Source organism: Epinephelus moara, chromosome 9 (assembly GCF_006386435.1).
Source record: "Epinephelus moara isolate mb chromosome 9, YSFRI_EMoa_1.0, whole genome shotgun sequence".
In the NCBI taxonomy this organism is placed as follows: Eukaryota; Metazoa; Chordata; class Actinopteri; order Perciformes; family Serranidae; genus Epinephelus; species Epinephelus moara.
The window spans coordinates 17,375,095-17,399,342 of NC_065514.1; the positions used below are offsets into that span (position 1 = coordinate 17,375,095).

General features: G+C 39.9%; 1 protein-coding gene across 1 annotated transcript in view; it reads right to left on the reverse strand.

The window, feature by feature from the left end:
• nsmfa (NMDA receptor synaptonuclear signaling and neuronal migration factor a) overlaps positions 1-24,248 on the reverse strand; it is a 69,695-nt gene that overhangs the window by 11,913 nt on the left and 33,534 nt on the right. Inside the window, exons 5-12 of the mRNA XM_050053203.1 lie at positions 20,104-20,156; positions 17,001-17,090; positions 8,552-8,682; positions 5,574-5,657; positions 5,393-5,426; positions 3,054-3,124; positions 2,746-2,825; positions 1,904-2,006 (exon numbers count right to left, since the gene is read on the reverse strand). Coding sequence (XP_049909160.1) covers positions 1,904-2,006; positions 2,746-2,825; positions 3,054-3,124; positions 5,393-5,426; positions 5,574-5,657; positions 8,552-8,682; positions 17,001-17,090; positions 20,104-20,156 — 646 coding nt within the window. The remainder of the gene's footprint in view (positions 1-1,903; positions 2,007-2,745; positions 2,826-3,053; positions 3,125-5,392; positions 5,427-5,573; positions 5,658-8,551; positions 8,683-17,000; positions 17,091-20,103; positions 20,157-24,248) is intronic.

Consider the following 24,248-nt stretch of genomic DNA (forward strand, 5'->3'; position numbering starts at 1 on the left):
TACTTATTACTCTCTATTTTCTTTTCTTTTTTTTCTTTTTTTTTGGCTAAATTCTGATACCAAAGAAAATAAACTGTTTCTGCTGATTCGTGTATGGTTTGTCTTAGCTGTATTGCCTTAGCTGTACTACATCATGCTTAAAACGAAACTTAACTTTGGCGGTTCACATCCACATCATGTGATAGCGCTGTCGATGGCTTCAGCAGCGATGGAGGAAGAAACAGACGGAGAAACTCCCCCGGCCCCGAGCATCCATGGCCGTATCTCAGGTCCACATTCGAGGTTTCTGATACGAAGAATGATTCGTAGCAAGTTTTTTTTTCTTATTACAAGCAAAAAAAATCTTGCTCCACTGGCAAAGTTTTCTGCTTGTTTCAAGTGAAAATTTGCTCGAAACAAGTTACTTTTTAGGTGATGTGTCCTATTTTAATTGTAATGAGATTTGTTTTGACTAGAAATGAGACATTTTTTTTGATATTTTTTTTGAGGCATTTTTTAGCCTTTAATTGATAGGACAGACAAGTGTGAAGAGGGGAGAGAGAGAGGGAGTGACATGCAGCAAAGGGCCACAGGCTGGAGTCGAACCCGGGCCGCTGCAGCAACAGCCTTGTACATGGGGCGCCTGCTCTACCACTAAGCCACCGACGCCCCGGAAATGAGACATTTTGACTAGAAAAAAGACAAATATTCTAGGTAAGATTTTGAGTTTTTGCAGTGTATACTTCATGATGTGTTCAAATGTAACTACAAGAAAAGGAAATTTGGGTTTTTGTGAGAAAAATAGGCAGTTGGGGGGTGAAATTTGTCTTCTTGACAATATGAAGCAATTTCATTTGTTGATGAATGCAGCTGAGTTTGTGTTCTGAGGCTTCTTGCCTTTATTTGTTTATTTTTGAGCTATAAACATTTCTGTAGCAGAATTGTGTCAGAATGACATGAGAAAGCTACTTTCCTTTCCTGTATTTCCTGAGAAGTACTTTTACTTAAGTAATATTTTGACTAAGCTACTTTTACTTGTATTGGCGTAATATTTGACAAGGAGTATCTGTTCTTTTACTCAAATAGTGAAGTTGTGTACTCTGTCCACCTCTGCCAGTTGGTGATGATAATACCACGAAAAGCTGTTGTTTTTTTACACAGACATCGCTCCTTTTCCTGCTGCGATTGTGCCCCAAAAGCAGGTATTTTAAGCCAAAGCGTGGTCTTTTCCCAATCATAACCAAGTGGTTTTTTGCCTATACCTGACCACATGTTAACGGTAGGGCTGTGCAATATGAAGATATTATATCGTTATCGAGATATGAGACTATGTATCGTCTTAGATGTTGGATATCGTCGTATCGTGATATGGCATAAATGGTGTTTTTTCCCCCTTGTTTTAAAGGCTGAAATATTTAAATTTATCAACTTAACAGACCTTTTTATTTGATTGAACGCTTGCTTTAACCCACTTAGTCGTCCCTACAACTTCATCACATCAGAGAGCGTATTTGGTCAGAAACATTATGTTGGCTTTTGTCTCCCAGTCTGAGCATTAAGGAAGTGCTTTTGAGGACATTTTAAAATATCATGATATATATCGTGTGTCAAGATATAGCCTTAAAATATCATGATATAATTTTCGTTGAAACAACAACACGTTTCATTATATCCACTACATAATAATGAGCATAACCTGGTCACTGGAGCAAAAGCAGGCAACAGCTGACACATTAATCTTGAGATAATCGTACCTTCTGTGAAATACTCTGTGCTTGAGTGACACCAACTGTTGGCATCTTTTCTGTTCTGAATTAAATATGCACATTTTTAATATGTACTCTGGCGTGAAACTTTAGTGGTGTTAAAGATGAGCTTTTCATAATTTCTGTTGTTCGTGTGTGTGTGTGTGCTTGCACTGTACCTTCTCTCCATTGGGGTTGCCCAGGACGTAGCATCCCATTATGTGGATGAGGTTGGGTTCTGGGTTGATTTTACTCATGAAGCGACTAAGCCTCCTCCAGAATCTGAACACAGACAAAGGCTACAGTTACACAGGCTGGATTTTTTTCCTTCTGAATGTTCAGTTCCCGTGAAATTAAATACACAAAATGTAACTTTTAAAAGGATAAGCCTGCGCCAAGCACTCGTCACGCTTTATTGGTTAACTGCTTTTGCACTGAAGCAACTGTAATAAGAATATCCTTATAAAACAGGAGGTAAGCTGTGGGGTTTTAAATCTCTGAAACAAGAAAACATCACCTATGCAAAGATGCCCCTCTCTTAGTTGTAGATGTGCTCATAAATGACAAACAAACGTGAGCAAATGTTGATTCGTCTCAGTGGAACATCTTTGATTGAAATTAAGTCAGAGAGCACTCACAGAAACGGTATTCATACTCTAAGAATAGAGTAAGGAGCATTTACGTGACAAATTTGTGCCAGGATCTCTAAAATGAAATAAAGGTTTCTTTGGGAGTAAGCCAGCCTCTTTTGGTTGAGATTTTCACAGGAGGGATTCTTTTTCTGTTTATTGGTGGAATAAAAGGCTCAATAAAAGTGCAGCTACGGTATTTTAATGATGAAATACTTCCCCAGTGCTTCTCTTTTCACAGCTGGCTAATGGCTCTCAGTCATGTTTCCATGTCTCGTAAAGCATCATCACATGTCAATGCTTTATAAGACATGGGAAATGTGAATTGTCAACAGGAGGCCATAGAGAAATTAACTAATTTTCATCAGGAGATGGAAGCAGTGATAACTTACTGGCTCATGTCCTCCTCCTTTTCCACCTTAGCGAAAGTTGCCACTTTATTCTTCAGTAAATACAGATGACCGGGGCCTCCCTAAGAAAAACACAGAGGAGTTGAACACATTACTACCATCACTCCTGCTAATTTGCTCCTCTTTAATTAAGATCTCGAGAGATTAGATCCCAAAGGGAGGTACTCAAAACACTCTAGCTGGTTACTCGGGGAGTTCCATATGCAGTGCATGAACACATAAACCTTTATGTATATCCCAGTTTTAAAGGAAATACAGTATCACATTTATTCTGTCTCCTTGTTCCTCACCTGACAAAAGATGAGCATCCTCCAGAACTTGCTTCCTCTCCTGTAAGCTGTGAGCTTCTTCTCTATTTCCTCTGTGACAGAGGGAGAAAAAAAGGGTTGGATTGATGTGAACGACAGGGACCGAGAGAGAAGAGAATACGAAAAGAGACACGTAACAATGTAGTGAGAGAGGGAGAACTGTGAACAACGAACACAAAAGAAATCTCCGGGGGGGTGAGTTCAAGTACAGGTGTAATAATAGACAGCAGAGAAACTAATGGAAGACGTTGTTTAAATTGGATTCAACTGTGTGTACTTAAAGCAGCAGGAAATGTCACTGCAAAAATAAAACCGGTCAATGAACAATGGTAAAATGGAAACCTGAAATCTATACGTTTGAATTATTCATCGACATCCTCTCACTAACTGTGAGAGCTGTATTCAATGCAGAGTTCATTATCATCTTGGGAGGCTCCAGGGACCATTTACAGCAAGTGCTTCTCTGATGAGCAAGACTATCATTTTCTGAATGCAGAAACCAGTTTTAAAAATAGTATTTAAGCAATTATGCAGGATTCTAATTGGTTGCAAATGAACAGAGCTGATAAGCTATGTTTAAGCTTGTTTTAAGAGACTTGATTGCAGGTAAGGTTTAGCCTGGAGCTTTTTACCTGACCTTTACCTCCCACAGTTTGAGCCAGAGTTCAGACTCGAGCCTCGGGCAGACTGAGGCACAGTCCAGGCTCAAGACTAAAGGTGACTGATTTTCTAGACAGGATGTCATATAAATGTTTCTATCTGTATATAAATGTATCTGTGGCTCTATATTTTATAGTCTCTGTACTTGTTTAAGTAGTGTTAACTTGTTTAACTTCCATTAGCTGGACGCTAGTATTACATATTACCTCTTGCCACAAAATCATTTGCAAATATCCTGATCATATTTTATATTTGTATCCTCCGTTCTGACATATTTTGGGAATATTCTTCTTTCTATAGTATTTTATTCACTGTAGTCAATTATGTGAATGAAATTTTAATCAAATATATACCGCAAAGCTTCAATTGAATGCCCAGTCCCTTTTACTAGCCCGGCATGGCTACACATTTTGACAAACGCCTGGTCTGGTTGCCAAGCAGTTCACGTTTTTAATAGAAGTTCTTTGAATGTATAAAACCAGGTCGTTGGCTTTTGTCCCCCTTGGTGTTGGGACATGCGGGATGGATGGTGGCTCATGGATATCTGGAAGATTTCTCCCTCCCTGGAAGTGCCCTGGATTTCCAGGGGTCAAAGCTGGGGATCATGGGGACCTTTGTGGTCTTGAGGGATGGTCACGGAAAAGAAGGGCCCGTTGTCAGTGGCACTGCAGCGTAGCCTTGCTTGTTCTTATTTTCTGTTTTCTCAATATTGGGCATTACGCCTTTGCCTGTGACGCCCCTGCCTGTTGTTGTTGTTTTTTTCTGCTTTGTTGTTTTCGTAAAAACGAATACATTTTTAGTAAAAAAAAAAGAAAAACGGGTTGTTGGCCACCTTTTAAAATTATGTGTCCAGTTTTCGATTACCCTATAAGTTTTTCATATTCCTTTAACCCATAAGGGTCCTCAGATAGAAATAATCAATGGGGTTTTCATGAAAATGAGTCCAAGCTGTGAGTATTGTGAGTATCCTTGAATGTCGTAACTCTCCAATGAATGATTTATGATTAATATGAAATCTGAAGCCTAACCTTTACACAAGTAATATTCATACTGGTTTAAATAAATAATTTGATTGTATTTCCTGATTTTTGCTGAGCAACAGTTTTGTGTGAAAGGAATTAAAGGCCTGTCCCAAATATAGGACTGTTCATTTCAGTGATTTAGGCAAATAATAGCCTGGGCTATTAATTGAAGTTTTATGGTAACTACCCAGCTGGCACCGGGCGTCAATATGATGTAGTTAAGACCTTGGAGTCTTATGTTGGACAGAGGGCAAATTTTGGTTGAAGTAACAGTCGAGTTAAAGATATTTCAAATGTCTTACAATGGTACAATTTCACATTGTGTGGATGTTCACATGACAGTTTGCAGACATTGGGTTTTGCTCTTCATACCCTACGACTAAATAAAGTTATTCTACACAAGATGATGCTGACACGAGACATTTGGACTTAACTTAAAAACCAAAAAATTATCAACGTCATCAGTCTGCAGTATTCTACATTAAATTAATGTTGTCATTAGATGTTATCTTGGCACTGAACTTTGGTCACCCAATAGCACAACCTAAATTCAACCAATGTTTAACAACGTTGGTGGCCAGCTGGGTACAAAACATGTGAAAAAGACAGATACTAACGCAAACAAGAATGTTTACTCACCCAAAATATCATCAAAAGTTGCATGTTCATGGTCCTACGGAAAAGACGTTCGCATAAAACATAGTCATTTAAAACTGCAACACTTTACTGACACTGTACACCCTCTAAAGAAACATCTCGTATGCTTGGTATGATTATGTATTGTGATGCACATGTCAATATCCGAGTGTGTTGGACTCACATAGAGGATGGGGATGATGGAGGGGTCATCCCTGCGGATTATAGTGGGAACGTACTCTGCCTTCGGGACCTTAGATGAGATCAGCTAAAGGTGAAGGAGAAACGGGAGAAGAAGGAGAAGGAGAAGAAAGATGGAGGATGGAGAAAATGGAGCAAAGTGGGGGCAGAAGGAAGAGATGGTCAGAGGAAATGAGAGGAGAGAGGAAAAGAGCAAACTCCATTACACTCTCATGCCTGCAGGGAATGTACAGCTCTATATAATATTCAAAGCGAGATGGTAGAGAATACATTAGGTACATTTAAGATACTGCACCTGCATATAAATGTACCTCAAAATAAGCTAATTTTAACCTAGATCTGCCATCAGTGTGTAATCCTAGCGTAGCCATTTCCTAAAACCACAATTTTTACTGAGCCTCATTTACTCGGGATCATTTTTAGCTGCAACAACCCAAGAGCTTACATTTTTTTAAGGGACACTACGCCAATTTCACAAGTTCAGTTCGCTCATTATGAGCAGTATTCAGCCTGTGACAACAGTTGTATATTTGTGGTGACTTTCTAAAGTCTCCAAACTCCTGCTCGGGTTTCAGGACTACAGTCATTTAGCAGAAAGCCTGCATCACAAATAGGACTGTGTATCATTTGAAAAATAACAATACCAGTACCCTTAGAGTCATATAATGTTACCAATAGAGTACCTCATTAGATTGTCCTTTTTCTGCTTCATCCGTCATCAGATGAATAGCAGCATCCAGTTGCACAAAACCCCACCAGACACCACAGTAGTGTAGCATATCTGTCTTTTGAAACTTTGGTGGCATCTTGGCACACTGAGCTGCCAACTCCATTGAATACACCACGCTCAACTCCACCACACCACAGGCTTTATGGGTTGCAGCTGCTGCGGTTATGGGCCAGTCACACATTGCAAAGGTCACTTGTGGTGACTGGCTGCCTGCAAAACCTACAAATAGACTCCTTTTTTTCTAGTTCTGGGTGTAAAAAGGATTGAATGTAGGTGTCATTTGACTGGAGAAGTTTCCATAGTACTTGGTACTGGGATATTTTGGTTGATACCTTAAAAGTATCAAGTTGTGATACCCAACTCTAAATACAATTTGGTGGGTGTGGAGGTAGTATATTATGTGAGATTTTTGAGTATGTCTAAAACCTTAGTATGAAACCAATAGTACGTGAACTTCATACTATTTGCTGTGACATAATACAGTATGCAAACACTGGACACTACGCAGGTATAAATATCCTGCAATGCAATGCGGTTGATGAGAACATTTACAAAAGATTTGGTGGACAGTGACCAAGTCAGATTTCTAATGCCAGTAACCCTTCAATTTAAGTGTAGGTATAATATTTCACTTTGCTTGGCGTAATATTTTTTTTGAAATTATTTTCAAATGGCCATTTGAGTGCAGGTTGGCACTGGTTATCATGGTGATGCTCCTCCACCTATTAAGGAGGCTCTCTGGAAGTTATATAATTGCAGCTCTGTGCGTCTAGACTCGCAAAGATGACACATACTACTATTAATTTACACTGAAGTATGTTGAACCGTAGTACACATATTGTGTATGTACTGCATGTGTGATTTCAGATGCAGCGATTAACATTCAACAGGCAGGAAGGGTCTAACAAAAGATGCTAGTGAGCAGGGCTGACCCCAATGCTTCAGAGCTTCAATTGTTGCCATGGTAATCGATGTCTGAATCACTATTCAGATACTTTATTTTTTGATTGCTTTTTCACATATAAACTGGTGGAGGAAACTGAAATGATGCTACAAGTGTCAGACATGGAGGAGGCCAGCGTCCTCATTGCAGTCACTGACCCCTGCTTCAAGCTAATTAATTGGATGTCTTACAGGGAACAGATGAGACGATGTGCAGACAGTTATCCGCGGCTGGCAACTGTAGTGAAGTGCTTGCTTTGCATCTAGTGATGTGGCCTAACACGCGACTGTCAGAGTTATTAATGACTCACTGAAAGCGCTACATCCTACTAAAGTTGTGTCAATTTCGGGTGATTTATTAGCGTATATGAACGTGATCCGTCCACTGCAGTCCTGAAGCTTCGAATGGTTGTGGACAATTATCATTGAAGCTTTGAAGCTCCAAAAATTGAGCAGTTCAGGCAGGACATGATGTCAAGCTCAGCTCACATCCCAGCTACATCCGCTGATCTCAAACAGCCCAATCAACTGATGGAGCAGCTGATTGATGGAAAGGAGTCAGCTGATAGATCACATGATTCCTTTCTATGCAACCAATTGGCAAATCTCATTCAGGGTGGCCTATTTAAACTGCTCTGGCCTGCCTACTGTTGCTGCTTCCTCTGCAAGCTGCTTTGCAACCCGCCTCCACCCCAGCTCCTCCTTTACATGCTGTGTCTGAGTTATCAACGTCATTTCTGTTTGTCATTGATGCTGCGCTGCTCTGTTCCCGGGGGGTCTTTGCTGCTCTCTCTTAGGCTTTCCATGTAGGCGCATGGAAGGGCAGGGATGTTTGCTCACTCTGCCTCAGGCTTTCCTTGTTTGCCCGTGGAAGGGCAGAGAGGTGTGCTCTCTCTGCCTTATGGCCTTCCATGTCAGCAAATGGAAGGGCAGGGAGGTTTGCTCTCAGGCTTTGCTTGTTTGTGCGTGGCAGGCAGAGAGGTGCACTCTCTCTGCCTTAGGCTTTCTGAGTAGGTCTAGGAAAGGCAGAGAGGCCCCAGAACAGAGCCATACCGCCAATTATAATACTGCAAATGGAAGTAAAGTTTTCTTTGACTAAAGTGGTCCTGACTGATATGGTTTGTGGGACAGCCCTTCTGGTGAGTTGCATTGTGGGAAGTGTTTGAGAGACTTGATCTGTACTTAGTCAAATTAAAAGTCAAGATATCTTGACCATTCTTTTTAAATGTGTTTCCTTATAAATCTGCCTAATTTAAGTTACATACTGAATTGGTTAACTGATTGCTTACCATGATCTTGGGAGGTACAAAGTCGTCCGCTTCACAGGCAAGCCTCTCCATCTCCCTCTCCTCCTCCCAGTCCATACTGTCATCAAGGCCTCCTTCATCCAAGGTATTACAGGAGGTCTGCAGGTCTCCGCCTAGAAGAAAATATCACACACCTGTGAGCAGAAAGACTCGAGATAATAGGGTGTAGGCAGAAGTGCTGGGTGGGAGGCAAGAAAGGTGACACAGAAAGAGAAAATCTGGGAGTGAAGGAAGGACATGTCCAGGAAGTGGAGAGAGGTGAGTGCGTAGGAGAGGAAACATGATGGAGTTGTTAATAATGGTGGTGACATAAGAAAATGACAGATGGAAGAGAAAAAAGAAGAGACAGCTGGCTGACGGAGAAAAAAGAGTGAGTGATAGTGAGTGTGGCAGCAGGATGTCTGGCATCAGCTAACAAGGAGAGCTGCGAAAACCAAACTGGGATCAGAGGGCGACTATTCTAAGAAGGGAAGGTGTTTGCATACCATCGAATCGTGCTTCTTTGACAGGTTATCATAATGTATATTACACACTATGTTAATGTTTAAAATAAACGATTGACTGAATAGTACTTTGATGAGTTACATCACTCAAAATATTTAAATATAACTGTATCATGAGCAGAATGAATAAAGATCAAAGAACTCATTAGGAACACAGTGTAATAAAGCATAATATTGGTAATCTGAATGTTTGAGAAAAAAGGGTCAGTGGGTATTTTCGGGTGACCGACATGATTCCACATCTGCTCTAAAGACTTCTAAATAATGATGAGGCAGATGCACTCATTAGCACGATAGCTTGTCATTCAAGTAAGCTAACACCTTGAGGGGGATTCATTACTGTGGTGTCAAACTCCTACATCTAATACAACCAACAATGATCAGCATGAGGAGCGAGGACAACTTATTAACAGCAGAGTTTTTCATTTGTCACAACAAGAAAACAGGTGTAACTGATGACATTGTCAAAGCTCACTGACCTGGTTTACACTTACATGGAGTGGGGTGATCGTTAACTTTATTAATTACACCATTGCTTTTATACGGAAGCCCCGAGAGGCAAGTGAGGGTGAAAACATGGTGATCCATCTTCTAAGCCTGAACTAAATGCTTTTCTCTCCTGTGATTATGACTCAAGAACAGATGAAAACAAAGGTTTTTCCAGGATAATCTTGCTTAAAAAATTATCTGTCAAACATTTAAACAAAGGTACATGAAAAGAAGACATAACAGTATTGTTACATAACTTGCTAACACATTATACAAGGGCTGGGGGATATGGCCTATACATGTATCCTAATATATTTAGGCTATCTAGCGACACACACTATATATTTTGATATCTTGAAATTTCCTCTAAACTACTGTAGACGATTAAACTAGTAACTACAATTACAATAGCATTTAATACAGTAGCTACTGTACAAGAATGTTTCTTTAACCTTTATTTTAGATTTTCAGTATAAAAAACACTCAGTATATCATTGTAATAATTTACTAATATCACAAATATCCTCACAGGTGGAAAAACAAAAAACAAGTCCTAGGACTTCAACATTACTAGTAAAATGAAATATATATACACAGCAATAGAGGACACACTGCTACTCAGTTAGACCATTAAGATTCACCACTGTTGAGATACTCCAGTACAGGACTCCAAATTCTGACAAATATTTGAATCTTATTCTTATTAAAGAATCTTAGCCTTTCTTAGTACAATACATTCACCAGCTCTCTTATCCACAATCAAATGTTGGTGCAAAGTCTGATTTCCACATAAGTAGAATAAGCTTCCTTCCTGCAACCATACCAAATAAATTGGCCTGAGTTTCATACTTGTCTGCCAAAGGTAACACACTTGTGGCATTTAGGACAGCAAAGGGTGGGTTAGGTTCCCAGTTCTTCTCAAAGGCATTAAAGAGACATTCAAATACACAAATAATGTCCAACATGTCCAAAGAGAATGTGTTAATGTCCCATTGCCTCTTTACACTTACTAGGGGGGAAACATCAGAGTAAATCTTTTGCAATCTGTCTTTGGAGTAGTATAGCCAATGCACTGTTTGACATTGTATCAGATTGTGTCTAGAGTTAATTGAACACTTGTGCACATTATATAACAAATAGTGTTATAATGACATAAATCAAAGTGAAACCATTGGTGCTTTCACTCTAAAGCACTCAGCTCGTCTCGGCCCAGAAGTGTTGATGTCTTTGCTTTGCACTTCAGAATTCCGTTCGATGAACGCTAACATCTGTCCAAGCTTCCTGTTGACAGATATTAGCAGTTACAAAGCAGAGAGTTACACCATTACTGCACCGCTGTTGAGCTTGAGGACCTATTAACTGTGAGCTAACAGCTCTCTAGTTCACATATAATATAATAAGTTGCACTGGTGTTTCGTTGTCACAAAATTTGAGAGAGAGAGTAATCTGGATAGGTGTGGGTGTGGGCTTAGGTGTGGGTGTGGCGTATCATGTTTGTGAGTCTTATTCTGTTTTTGTGTCTGTGAGAGGGAGTGAGCAAAAGAAATGCCAAAGCAAGTCTCATGCCGTTGTCTTAAAAACGATGTGACAGTTTATACTCCATATTCACGATATAGTCAATGCATATATAACACATGGAACATCCAGTATATTCAAGTATAATCGGTACATGTCACTCTGTCACACCCCTAACATGTTCCTTGTGTATAAAACTTACCTGGAAGAAAACATGAATGCTTTTAGTCCTGATCAAACAGTGGTAATGGTGCACGTTAGCCTCTTGTGGCCAAAATAAGTATCACAACAACAAAAACTTTGAGAACTTATCCTGAAAAAACGTCTTCTTTTTTTTTTTTAACTGGCAAAAGTCTTTTCCCCACCTGTTTCACGGATTAATTTTAAGGCACTTAAAAAGATTATCCTGGCAAAATCTTTTTTCCATCTGTCTTAAGTCATAACACAGGAGATAAAATAATCAGACTTAGACAATGGATCAGTAGAATGCTTTTTCTCATTTGCCTGTTAGAGCTTCTGTATTTTCTTGCTATGACAAGTCAGAAGTCTGCAGTAAAAATATTTTCGAAAAACCAAAATGACTACAGAACCACTGAAGAACTGATTCATATTAAACCACCATAAGTTACACAATAAAAAGCAGAAAGCAGCACCTGACATACATTCTCTTGTTTAATACTATCGGACAATTTTTGCGTCCGATAGCATGTTGCGCCCTCTTGTGGTTCATCTGAGATATTGTTCCTAATGCTTTAACTGCTGTAAATAGGCAGTATGGACTCTAGCAGAGGGAGATGAAAAGTAAGCTCCTCAAGCTTGCCGTTTATGGAGATAAAATATATATTTTGTTATTTTCTTTTTGCTATTTTATAGACATTTTCTTGGCTTTGTTTGATGTCTTTACCACTTAACTGACAGACCTAACGAGAGGCAGGTGTTTGTTAGCTCTGAGCTGTCAGTGTTTCTTTGATCTGTGGCCAGGTGATGTGACGCAGTTTTTAATCCCTCAATTGATAATCATTTCACATGTTCTTGTCGAAATTCCTCAAGTGTATGTTATTCATATTTTCATCAGACACCAAACTTAAAATGATTATTGGCTGATACATCAATGGAGGATTGTTTTTAGAACTCCTGATATCTGCTTTGGTATCGGCCGCAAAAATCCAGTATCAGTCAACTTGTTGTTCAGAGATTTTGTAAAGAAAAACTGTAGGTATCCAGGGTGAAATAGCAGTTTGAAAAGAGAGAACAAGAAAAGAGAGCATGAAAAAGGAGAAAATGACAAGTAAGATTGAAGATTAATGTTGCTCCTCCAGAGAACAATACCTTTCCCTCAGGAAAGAGGAAGAATGAAGCATCAACCACACCATTAGACTGTCATCAACAGTTCATTTATCTTTCATCACACTCTGAAACACTGAAGATGGAGGTGGAGAAAAAACACAAAACCACAGATACTCAGACATAGACAAACAGCACATGCAAACAGTGTGTGTTGATACTCGTATTCAAAGCCTTCAAGAAACACTTAAGACACGCTCCTCGCATTAACATTTGTACCAGCTGACACACATTCGGACTGAGACGCACACTCCAAATTGGAAGACATACTCACAGAAAGAGAGAGCATCACAAAGTTGAAGAAAGACCCACGGTCATAGGGAGACAGATGGACAGGGTCAGAGTCAACAGCAGAGACAGTCAGTTTGTACGTGTGATGGTGTGTTTAAGTGCCAAGTGTCTTTGGATTTTTTTTGTGTGTTTGGTGTTCTTGATCTGCCAAAATCAGGAATTGGCTGTAGAACAGTGATGACAAAATGTCACCTTAGAGATCTACACTACAGTACATACAGTACAGTATACTGTTATATCACGAGTCCTATTTGGCATGTGTCTGTGTGAAAAAGTGGCTTCAACTTTCAAGTAACTAAATCAGCATAGAGAACACTGATGGAAATTCGAGTCACTTTAGGCTCCCTTCCAGTTGGCCGATTATGAAATGAGTTAAGAAGTTAATTTAGCAATATCATAATTGAAAAACATTTATTTACTCCGTTTTACATTTTCCTAAAGGAACAGTTTGTTGGGGGATATATTGGCAGAAAAGGAACATAATATAATGATTATGTTTTCTTTAGTGTAAAATCACCTGAAATAAGAATCGTCTGGGTTTTGTTACCTTAGAGTAACACGTATATCTACACAGGGAGCAGGTCATGTTGCATTGGCATGCTTCTACAAACTGGCTCAAGACAGGGCCATTTGATTTTCTTGTTTCCGCCAATAGTGTTGGAAAAACACAGATTTTTATTTTATTTTATTCTGCTTTATTCAGTATTTTTAACAGTTTAAATCACCAGGTGTGTTTGTTTTGGAGAGGAAGAGACCTGTGCAGATAATTCAACTCATGGTAAAAACCTCCTGAATGTCTGGATAAAAGCACACATTAGGGCTGGGCGATATGACCAAAATCTCATATCCCGATATAGCCCTAGAGCACACAATAGCAGGTGCTGGGCTAGCGGTCAGTCTGCAAAGAGCCAAACTAGTGTTGCACGGTATACCGTTACTAAAATAGTACCGCGGTCCTAGAGCATTCCAAATGGTACTATACTGCATTTGGAAAATACCGGTACTTTGAAATTGATTCAATTCATTAATTTAGTTAATTTATTTTACTCATTTATGCACACAAACGCCTTTCTTGTTCCTATTGGAGCACAGATTGCACAAGTGGTGTGTATGACAACACCTGTATCAACATTTGCAGCTGGCGCACGTGAAAAAAGACAAGAGAAAGTCTGCCTCGCAAAGGGAGACAACACGAGACAACACCAACTTGGTGAAACATTTGAGCAACCAAACCGTGACGTCCGTACCGAGGTACTTACCGAACCATGATTTTTTGGTACCGTTACACCCCTACTATTTATTGTTCTAAAGGTTTGTATCCAAAAGGACTTTTCCTTAGGAAAAGTATCAAAAAGTATTGAAATTCATATTGGTATCGGTACCGAAAAACAAAGATTTTGGTATCGTGACAACACTAAGCCAAACAGCATTGGAGAAACATGATTTGTTACATAAAACTGCTTTATTTTGTTTTTTTTTGTGGTTTTAATAACCGGGTTTATTTGTTTTGGAGAGGAAGAGGCCTCTGTGGATTATTCAGCTCCCACTAAAAACCTCCTGAACAATGAACACTGAAGGAATTCTAACCTGGAAAAGTTTCAGCTGATTGCAATCTGCAGTCCTCACCACTAGATGCCACTAAATCCCCCCCAAATCGTACACACTGTCCCTTTAAAACTTAATATGTAAAAATCAATCTTAATATCCAGATAAGCTCCAGCATTTCAAATCAGCTGAGGGAGTATAAGAAGAAAGAGGAAAAAAATGGAAGTGGAAACTAATAACAGCTGTCGGATAAAGAGACAAAGCACTCTCCCACTCATACATTGCCAAATAATCGTAGGAAATAACTGGTAAACACGTAAAGTGTAAGTACCTCAAATTTGTACTTAGTTGTACAAAGTACCCAGTGACTGTACATTAGGCTTTTGCAGTTGGCTGTACATTATGTACTATACTTTGCATTATTTCTGACTGGTTGACCTCCATTTTCGACTACAGATTATTTGGCCTCATTCCATCGGTACAGTAAGTCGGCTCGTATATCAAAGTGCTTATTACCAGACCCTTTTTTATGGCTGACAAATGCCGCTAAGTGGCTTTCAACTCTGTATGAGCCGCCTGTGTACGGAAATTAATTAGTGGCCAAAGTACTGAGTGAGCACAAAGCAAATTTAAGCTGTAATCAATCTGCCAGTCAAGATGTGAGGGCACAGCGGGTCAAACGGGTTATTTATAACTGCACACTTAGTCCATTGTTCTCACAAGTCCTGCTGCAGCTGTTTTAGATGATTGTAAACACTCGAGAACAAGAGGACACTGAAACAGTTTTTGATTAATGTCTTTAAAAGGACATGTTTGTATCTGGCAGTTGTTGTGATATTTGATTAATTTTGTCTGTAGACAAATGAGAATTGAGTGCTCTTGGAAGTGGTTTTACATTTACATAAATAGGACCAGGCTGATTTTTACTTTTTCCTCTCTCTGTTAATGCTGGGAATACAAACTGATTATTAACCATGTAATTGACATTACACATGACTTTACAGAACTTGTTAAATGTGTATTATGTTACTGTGTGTGTAACAATGCTCTCTCATTGCTAAACGACAGAACAGGTTGATTTCTACTGATTTCCAAATTGACTTATATGACCTTCGGTTACAGTTAAAATCATACTAGTATACTGACTACATTGCTATTAAAAGAAGTCAACAGTAACTTCAAGATGTGAACACGATCTCAGGGTCAAAGTCCTATGTTTGTTTGACCCCTCTCGCCCACCCATATGGTTCTTCTTCGATATTTGTACAACATTACGCAGACTTTGTCACTTTTTATGCTAAGTCACATAACTTCCTCTTCTTGCACCGGTAATAACTGACCCTTCGCTTAGTCCCGTCCCTCAAAAGCAGACTAGCCAGTCATAGCGTAGCTTAAGATCCAACACCACAGCTGTGCTCCATTGACTCTAATGCAGTCGTTTCAGATTTCCTTCATTTTCAGGCTGGTTTTGTGGATTTGGAGCTAAATGTTGTGCCTGGGGTACGTCGTGTATTAATGATACTCGTTACCTGGAGAGGTTGGAAAAAGATATACGTTTCCTCCCTGTTCCAAAACCAAAATCAAACCCTGAAAAGTGTAGGGTTAGCTAGTTAGCTACTGAAGATATAGCCTACTGAATGTACACACACGCTGCTTTTGCTTTTTAATGATTATAACAGTGAGAAAGAGACCGACCCTGCTGTACAGGAACCAGTGAAGGGAAGCAGGGAAACTTTGCTGATTTCCAACCAGCTGTGTGTCATTGCATTGTGTGCAGATGAATATTGTTTGGCTTCCCCCAGAGCTCCTCGCTTGTCTGCCGGCAAGCCAAACAACATTCATCTGCACACACTGCGATGCCACACAGCTGGTTCAATATCAGCAAAGTTTCCCTTTATATTCACTGTCTTCTGTGGCGATCAGCAGTGATGTGGTGGTTTACTTTTACACTGTGATCTGTAGCCTATAGTTCGGCTTTAGCTTCTAACTATCTTTGTCTTTTTAACCTGTTGTTGCTGCTGAGTCAGTTTGACATCCTGGATATATCCTTCAAAGGCATATAGTGGACACGTCTGTCTGCTTCTCTTTGAAATCCCTTTTTCATCTTTCAAAAACTTTGATAATATTTCTCCAGGGAGTGCAGTTAGTTACAGTGTGGGCTCCATGTTAGCTCAGACAGGTTGACGGACCATCACAAAGGGGTGGTTCTTAGTAAAGGGTCAATTACTATGGCCACTAGAGGGCGCCTGCCTTACAGTAAATGTTAGCACAGGTTGTAATTAGCTGCACGTGGTAATTTTTTCAGTGCAAGGGGTCTGGTTTGTAAACAAGCTTGCGAGCGAAAGTTAAAGTAAAAGCCAATCCTAGATTCTCTCTCATCTGGCATTTCGCGTCGCTATATTTGCATTATATTGGCACTGTATCTCACAGATGCATGATGGGTACTGTCTGGCACGTGGTCGCTACCTTTTCATAAAGCCCCGACCTCACCTGTGTGCTCAAACAAGGAAGTTCTGGCAGAGGGCAGAGTCTCTGCAGATAATTAAGTCTATACATTGTTTTGTTTTTTACGAAAATTCTGCATAGTTAATCTTTATTGTGATTTGGTTACTTCAGAGTTAAAGCCTCCTTCCATATTTTTTTAATTACCACTTAATTAGTTGTAAGAAACTGTGTGTCAGCGTCTGTGTGTGCACGTGTGTGGGTGTGTGTAGATGCACATGCGTGAGTCTGTGTTAACTCACTGTCTCTGGGTTCATGAGGAGGGTCTGTCTTGACAGGGGTGGGGTCACTCCAGGAACGGTTGAAACTCTTCGATCTACGCTCTGCGAATGCTAGTGCAGGTGGGGAGAGATAGTCACACAAACACACCACACACACTAACGAGCTCGCAAACTGGACGTCTCGTCTACACACTCACCACCTAAAACACATAAATGAAAAGACTAATGCAGCTCACAAATATAGTGTACACACAATGCCATCCCTCCTCTGCACATACACACAAACAAATGCCTGCACGTACAAACCGTCAAACACACACAGACACACACATACAGTACGCCAACAATCATCCATCTTTAACATTATAAAGAAGCCTGCTGCTCATCATCAGTACGGATTTAAAAGGACTGTCCTTGTTTCACAGATTTATTGAGCCTTGATAAAATCTGCTCTGCTTTGAAGAGTAATCACTGTGCTCTTACAATATTTTTAGACTACTTGAAAGTGTTTGACATGGTTAATCAACAGTGTCCCTCAAGGCGCCATATTTTTGGTCCTCTGTGGTTTCTAGGCTGATGGATCCTCGCTAACGCTTCTGTTCATTTTCCTGTGACTCCAACTTGTTCTTTTCAAGTACAAATGTCTTTTCATTAGCCGAATCGTTCATAAGGTCAGCTTTTTAATGATTTCATGTTTTTACTCATGATCAAAAGGACATTTTTTTTAAAAAATATAAACATTACAAGAATTGCTTTATAACTTGCAATCATATCAAAACATTTTATCATATTTCATGATCTCAACATCAAAGGAACTCTATGAACCTCTTTTTGATTTTTATAGTCGTAACCGGATTGATCTAATGGGGTCTAAGGTGTGATTGGGCCCAGGATCGTTATGCATCATTTGTTTCATTTGACTTAAAGGAATAATTCACTCCGCAAATGACCATTCAGCTAGTCACCCTGTGTTACACTGAATTTGTGAAGAAAATGTGTTTTTTCTTGCATGCCTCCTGTGAAAGAAGAATCCAAAAACAGAAAAAATGATTGACGAATTGAAGTCATAGGTGATCCCAGTACTCAGTACAGCTCAGTACTTCCAAAACAAACCACCATTTCTGATGGAGGACTAACCTGTAAGTGAGACTTACTCATCCTCTCTTTAACGTCAGACTCCATTGACCAAAACAGTAATTTTACCTCACTGAACACAGGAGCTGATGATCTACCACTGCCTTGATCGATCAATTGCTTGTGTTATTATGTGACTTTGGTGATTCCGAACACAACAACATAAACAAACTACCAATCGAGGCAGTGGTAGACCAGCAGCTCCTGTCTTCAGTGAGGTAAAATTGCTGTTTTTGTCAATGAAGTCTGGCTTTGAAGAGAACATAGATAAGTTTCACTTTCAGTTCAGTTTCCCATCAGAAAGGGCTGTCTGTTTTGGAAGTACTGAGCATAGGACTGGATAAATGAGACTTGGATTATACTGCACGAGTTGTGTGAGAGTTTGTAACGTAAAGTTTTGATACAGTTTTCCTGTTGTTAAAAGCACTCACCTATTACCTAAAGTCATCAAGAAAAAAATACGTTTTTGGATTTTTTGTTCACTGGAGGCATGTGAGAATGTGTTCAGTGAGGTAAAATTACTGTTTTGGTCAATGGACACTGGCTTTAAAGAGAGGATGGATAAGTCCCTCAGCAGTACTGAGTACTTGGAATGTCTACGACTCCAATTTATCAATCATTGTTTTCTGTTTTTGGATTCTTCGTTCACCAGACGTGAGAAAAACAAAGCTTTCTTCACAAATTCAACCTAACACAGAGTGAGTAACTGGTATACAAATGCTCATTTGGGTGGTGAAATATTCCTTTAATCAACACCGCAGCCTCTGGACCAGATTCTGTGACACTGAGGAGAATTTCTGCTCACCCAAAGCTATGCAGAGATGTGAGGGGGAAAAAACTGTCTGAAGAAGAAATTGGCTCCGGGAGAACTACTTCCTCCTCACAGCAGGGAGAGTCTGAGGTGTTGAACAACTTTACTGACATTACTGTGAGCAGCATCAAGATTTTGGGGCTTAGAAAAAAATGTCCACAGGGCAAATATATGATGAGGTACAAAATTTGGGGGATTGGTCTCTGCAATGATAGGTGACACATTTGTGGGGTTTTAATTGGGTTCAGGCTCATCAGCCGTAATAGCTTTTCTTCTTTTATTCTGACTTAATCGTACTGGACCAGACAGTAATGGCAAAAATTGCTGTTGGGTGATTTTCACAGCACTTCTGCAAACAAATTGCCCATGTTTCTGTTAGAAATAACTATTCTTAATTGGTCGTCAAATTTTGCTCTTCAGATGAAGAATGAGTCTTAAGTGTTAAATATGAAATGAAAAACGACATCTTTTTTGAAGTATCCTAAAAAGCTGTGATATTTGGTGCCAAATTTTGCACAGACTGTATAATTACAACACTTTTCACCTCTCCAACCTACTTGACACATTGAGTTTAATTTGTCCTGTCCTGTTTTTGCTCTAATTTTCAGTATCAAAACACTGGACAAACTAATATATTACAAACCAGTCACATAACAAAATTACACTCACATTGCCACAGAAGCCACATCTAATCCAGACTGAGTAATCTGTACATTTTGGTGTTCTATCAATGTCTTATAGATTTGTAGCAACACTCACACACATAGACACACACCCCTTCGTCCCTTTGCGTTTTGCACTATTAAAAATATGTCATTTAGCATCTTTGCCGCCAAACTTTGCAACCAACCAACCAAAAACAACAACCTCCAAACATTTAAAGCAATGCAACAGGAAAAGACCACCTACAACTCACACGCTCATATATACACACACATGCACAGACTCATTGCTGGCTTGTTATCAACACACACACACACACACACTATTGAACACATAATCCTCAATGTGAAGCAATAGAGCGTTACAGAATCTCCGTGAAGCAGCAGCGTTTGGTGCCTCGCACATGCAAAAAACACACCAGAAAAACAGAAAAATAACACAGATGATGGCGGGTTGAACAACATCACAGTCAATTTGAGCAAACGTATCAACCACACACACACATCTCTGACTCACTCTGTGCTTTCATCCTCCTGCTGCCCACCATCCGAAGATGCTTCCGGAAGTTCCTGTGGGTAGAGGAATCAAAGCCGAGGAGGGATAACAGAGGACAGAGGAAGAACCAAAATGTAAAGAGGAGAAGGAGGAAAGAGGGAGGGGTGGGCGAGAAATAACAAAAGCAAGGAAAGACAAATAGGAGAGTTTAGTGTCAAGCGTCTATTTCTACTATTTAAAAAAGAGATAATTATAGGTAAATATACTAATTTCCCTGTCAACGTGAATGGAAAATACTTGTCACAGGAGCAGTGTGGGTGTAATGTACCGCATTGCCAAAGTACCTCTTTTCATTCTTTATAGTGTAGGTTTATGAGACGCAGGAGATTCATTCATGTAGCAACAGCCAAAAGGGAAGCCCTTCTTTAGTATTTTGTAGGTTTGATGCATCTGCTCTTGGCAGAACGGCGTCAGAGGCAATGATGGTGCATCAGAGGGAGGTTATTTGGTGCATACTGGTGTGTGTTCCCTTACTTTGTTTCAGGCGGAGGAGATGCTGCTTTGTTGATCCGTGTTGTGTCTGCATGTGTTCAACAGCGGTGGGTTTTGGCCAAGACGTTCATGTCTGATCTGTTTTCTTTGTATTTGGGGCTAAAGCCTGACATGTACTAGATTTCTGAGGCTGGTAGGATGACGGTATTTGAGACTTGAAAAGAAAATCTGGCTGATATTGTCATCATTTTCCTAGTAACTGCACAACATTAACGTTTTTGAAAAGGATTGCTCAAATTTGGTTACGAAAGAATAGTGTCTGGATCGGCTGAGCGTTACACAATTACAATGTTCAGAAGATCCTGTAGAACCAGCTACATGTTCACTGGATGCCATTGACTTTAAGTTTCAAATCTAAAAATGTATAAATGAAATTTTGTCTTGTTTCAACATATGTTAACTTAGAAAACTCTTCTGTTCTGTGCTATGATCAGATGCTCCAACAACAACTTTAATTGTGGACAACATAAAGTAACATCTACAAACCTAGTTACACCACATTCTTCCTGGCCAATGCTCTACTTTTACATTAGCTTGTGTTTCAGATTTTTATTAGATTATATATTTTTTAAGCTCTTTTATATCCACACTGTGGAGCTCAGAAGGAAGCAGAAAAAGCTTGTGTCATCACCAATTTCACACTAGTACTTTAAGACTTAACCACATTCACATGGGTCACTTTCATCTGTTGAAGGGTTCGACTGCTGTGAATAACCCAAACATACTCCAACCGTACTTTCGAGACTGTCCTCCTCCAAGATATGACCACATAGGTTGCTTCTGTAAGAGGCAATTATGACCTATTTGTACGTTTATTGTTAGGCGGCGACCTCTAGTGGCTGTGGTAATTATGAGGTGAGCAAAAGAGAATGTTAGGGAATGTAGTAGAAAGAGCGACAAAGTACACTAAGGGTGGATGGGTCAAACAAGCACATGACTTTCAGCCAGGAGACCATTGTTCGTGTCCTTGGTGAAACCAAAAGTCAATGTTGGGTTATTTTAACAACAGAACGGAAAGAGTTTTGAAGTCTAAACCTAACCACATAGTTTTATTGCCAACTGAGATCATTACACAACATTAACCATGAGTTTAAACCTGCAACCATCGACGGTCATATTCAAGCTTTTCTGTTATCCACCAGTTGTGGCGTTAATCTAGGAATGGCTCCTGTGGGTCGTATTAGAGGTACAAGAACAAATGCCCAATGGCATGGGTGCTTAAAGTTTTAGTGACTAAGTGCCAATTCAGGAAACAAATATATATTGAGGGCTGCACGGGATTAGTGCAGTTGTGAGTTCATTCATTCATTTTCCGTAACAGCTTATCCTGTTGGGTTGTGGGGGGGCTGGAGCCTATCCCAGTTGACATTGGGCGAGAGGCAGGGTACACCCTGGACAGGTCGCCACACTATCACAGGGCTGACACATAGAGACAGACAACCATTCACACTCACATTCACACCTACGGACAATTTAGAGTCACCAATTAACCTGCATGTCTTCGGACTGAGGGAGGAAGCCGGAGTACCTGGAGCAAACCCACCCTGACATGGAGAGAACATGCAAACGCCAAACACCTGGGTTTGAGCCTCCCACCCTGGGTTCGAACTAGGAACCCTCTTGCTGTGAAGCGACAGTACTAATCACTGCACCACCGTGACTTGTCCACTGAAATCGCCGATTCTAGCTAACGGCACTAGCATTGATGAAAGAAAGTAATTTTTTGCTACACCTTTGAGGTGCTCTTGTGCAGTTTAATGCAGCTGCCTTGTAGTTTATTAAGTATAAGCTATTGACAGTGAAAGTGTTGAAATGGACCGCGAGTGATTTAAGTATGATGCAAGCATTTCACGTCATGTTCAGGGGCCACACAAAATATTTCTGAGGGCCCCCATTGGTTGCACTCTGTTTTCACTTATGTGGTTGTATAGGTTGGAGGACTTATCAATGGAAATAATGTTACAATAATGGTGGCTTAGCTTAAGAGCACAGCACATAAATGAGCCGGCGGATACACAATGCCTCCATATTGGCCGGCTAATCATCACTCAGGCTCCATTAGAGTCTATTACTGGTTACAGGATCAAACACATCAAATTTAACATCTTTGGGCTAAAAGAGCCTGGATGCACAAAGGAGGCTTTTCTTATCCTCATTATTCAAATGTGGTTATAAAGAATCGAGACTACTGTATCTCATTGTGGCTAATCATGGGCTAATGATGCTCTACAATGAAAGAATATTCATCAGAGGAGTCACAGGTGCAGAACTGTGGCATCAGCCTGACAGAGTAAGACTGTAATTGTGACAGACTATTTAAAGATTAAGTTTATACTTGCCAAAGAGTAAAACAGCATTATATATATAATTTAAGGTTTGATCCCCATGTTTCGGAAACATGGTTGTCATCACACTCGGTCTGTTCCCTAATTCCTTGTTGCTTTACACTGTCTAATGACAGAATATGTCAAACTATCAAACACAAACATGTTGAGATTGTTTCAATTTGAAAGGCTTTGTTACTTAATTTCAACAAGTGTTTTCATGTCTCCTCCCAACAATACAACGTTCTGTCGACGCTATATATTTGTAGTGTATAAGTAATTAAATACGGTGACTTTGCATTAGCATGTTCCACTTGAAATCCATTTAGTGTCTTTAATAACAACAAAGCAGCAGGGTTTGTATAGTCTTCTCTGCGACTCTCCGCCTGATGCTGACATGATGTTCTATGCAAGAGCCCCAGATAAACATCCTTTTATCTTTCTGCCTCCCTCCCATGTCGCATCTACACACAGTTTCAGAGCACCGAGCTACCAGTCGACACTCATGATTAATGATCTCAGCATGTGGTGTGTGTGTGTGTGTGTGTGTGTGTGTGTGTTTGTGGGTTCATGTTTATCTGGTGGTGGAGAAGCACATAAAAATAGAAGCAGCATAAAAGGCAAAAGAAATAGAGTTTGGAGTCTTTATCCTTGGTTCACCTCCATAAAAATGTCAGCAAAACAACAGTTAACTTGCAACATCAAACAGTAAATTTCAAGCTCAAACACAGTCTAAAAAAGAGCACATACAACATGGTACTAATTACAGATAAGCCACATTGCCGTTACTTACTTTGCGCTTTGATAAAGAGATCTTAAACACACTAATACAGAGCTAGACAGACATGGTTTCACCCTGAATGTCCTGTGCTTAAACCTAAGCTGCCCACAAAGGAGAGATGTGGACACAGCTAATGCGATTTAAAAAGAAAGGGAAGAAATGTGAGAGAAACCATGGCCACCTCCGCTTCCAACTGAAGACAATCTGACAGGTCCTCCTTCCCTTCTTCTTCTTCAGCTCTTTTTGTAACTCTCTATAACCCTCAACAACTTGTTTCTACCCATTTCCCGATATATATTCCATATGTTTGCCATTATTTTCAGATTTTACCTATTTTGAAATTTGGCTGATTTCTCCTGTTCCATCTGCTAATTACTGCTTTGGCCCTACCCATTAGGACAGTGGTCCGCAACTGGTGTGTCGTTGTCCAAAAGCTGGTCACGTATCACCTGAATGGGCCGCAAGTTCTTAAAAACACACTTTATTTTTAAGTAATTTACAGCATTTTG